This window comes from Tarenaya hassleriana, unplaced genomic scaffold (assembly GCF_000463585.1).
Source record: "Tarenaya hassleriana unplaced genomic scaffold, ASM46358v1 Cleome15, whole genome shotgun sequence".
NCBI classification, from domain to species: domain Eukaryota; kingdom Viridiplantae; phylum Streptophyta; class Magnoliopsida; order Brassicales; family Cleomaceae; genus Tarenaya; species Tarenaya hassleriana.
Window position 1 is genome coordinate 2542285 of NW_010964923.1, and position 1454 is coordinate 2543738.

At 36.9% G+C, this 1454-nt stretch overlaps 1 protein-coding gene across 1 annotated transcript in view; it reads right to left on the reverse strand.

Moving 5' to 3' along the window:
- LOC104808989 (nuclear pore complex protein NUP205) overlaps positions 1 to 1454 on the reverse strand; it is an 18024-nt gene that overhangs the window by 15200 nt on the left and 1370 nt on the right. Inside the window, exons 3-6 of the mRNA XM_010534861.1 lie at positions 1365 to 1439; positions 1175 to 1279; positions 970 to 1080; positions 7 to 110 (exon numbers count right to left, since the gene is read on the reverse strand). Coding sequence (XP_010533163.1) covers positions 7 to 110; positions 970 to 1080; positions 1175 to 1279; positions 1365 to 1439 — 395 coding nt within the window. The remainder of the gene's footprint in view (positions 1 to 6; positions 111 to 969; positions 1081 to 1174; positions 1280 to 1364; positions 1440 to 1454) is intronic.

A 1454-nucleotide genomic window follows, 5' to 3' on the forward strand; every position in this document is an offset into this window, starting at 1 on the left:
CTTTCCCTATAAACGACAGCCCTTCGTTCAACAAGAGAACCTCTTGAATCAACAAGGTATCGCTCGCACATTGGTCCACCCAAGCCAGAAGGTTCTTCACGATTGAGTTCCTAGCGATAAAGGATTCAATATCATGACTATCAATACGTGAGGCTGATGCGTAAAACAAAATAGCAGCTAACAGACAATTTTTTTCTAGGTGTTATATAATCTTTCTGATTAAATATAACAAACAGAAGACCACAAACTTCCATACATAAACAGGATAATCAGAAATAATTATCAGATTCTAATAGCTTTAAATCCCAAATCTTATAATCATTTGATTTCAAAACTATAATCAAAGACTAAGGCATAAGAAAACATTATAAAGTCAGCTAAATGGATTGGAGTAATTCATCACAAGGCAAAGTCATGTGTTAAACATATTCACTGGTACAAATAAAGCAGCCTCCAAGTTTAAAACATAAATAGGCATTGTTAACCCTGAAAAACTATATGCTTCCAGCTGTTGAATATAATCCACACGTGGGCTAATTCTGCACTTTCATCTCAGTTGTCTGTCTTCCAGCTATGAGACTTGCATTTTAATAGAATTTGGCATCATTAAGGAGAATCATACAATTTGACATGGAAAATGCAATCAATTTGTTCACGATAAGTAGGGCACAAGTTGAAAGAAAGGAAAGCAATGTCTTTCATTGGCATACTGATCAAGTAGATTTTAGTAACATTAGAATGAAGTATCAAACAAGTTGCAACTCTCTAAAGATGAAGCTCAAAGAAATACTTAAGTCTTCAACAGCAATTGGATTGAAACGCTTGAGAGACTAATGACTATTTTGGAATTCATTCACGCTTCTTTCAAGACGCAAACATGTGCAATCACAGATGAATAGCAGACATGAAACAAAACTATCTATAAGAATTATGTATATATCGGGATTAAATAACCTAGGTTGCGAATACCTTTATAAGTGTAATCAAACGTTGTCTAAGCCCAGCTTTTATAACATCTTCTAGGTGCCCCTGAATTTCAGCCATAAGATCGGGTTCAAGGCCCTGATCCAGCACAACTGCCTGCTTACAACAGGGGAAACAGTTAATGGAAAAATGTTGCAGCCCAATAAAAATACAAGAAAATAGACGGAAAAACCATTAGAGAGTGACCTACCCTTAAGAGTGTAAATAGGGTTGATATAAGATCTCTTCTCTCTGTGTACCATAGTCCAGTAGCAAGGCGTTGAATCTCCAGCGGCTCCCGGCCCATTAAGCCCCACTAAGCAGAAGATAAATATAAGAAAGAAATTGCATCATTCGCATGCTCAAATTTGAAAATGAACGAGAAGTGAATGGGATCGTACCTGCTGATTTGCAGCGACAAGCAACCGAACGCAATCTATCTCGTTTAGGTGAAGCTCATCACTCAGTTTCAAGGTCTACAATCAGGGAAA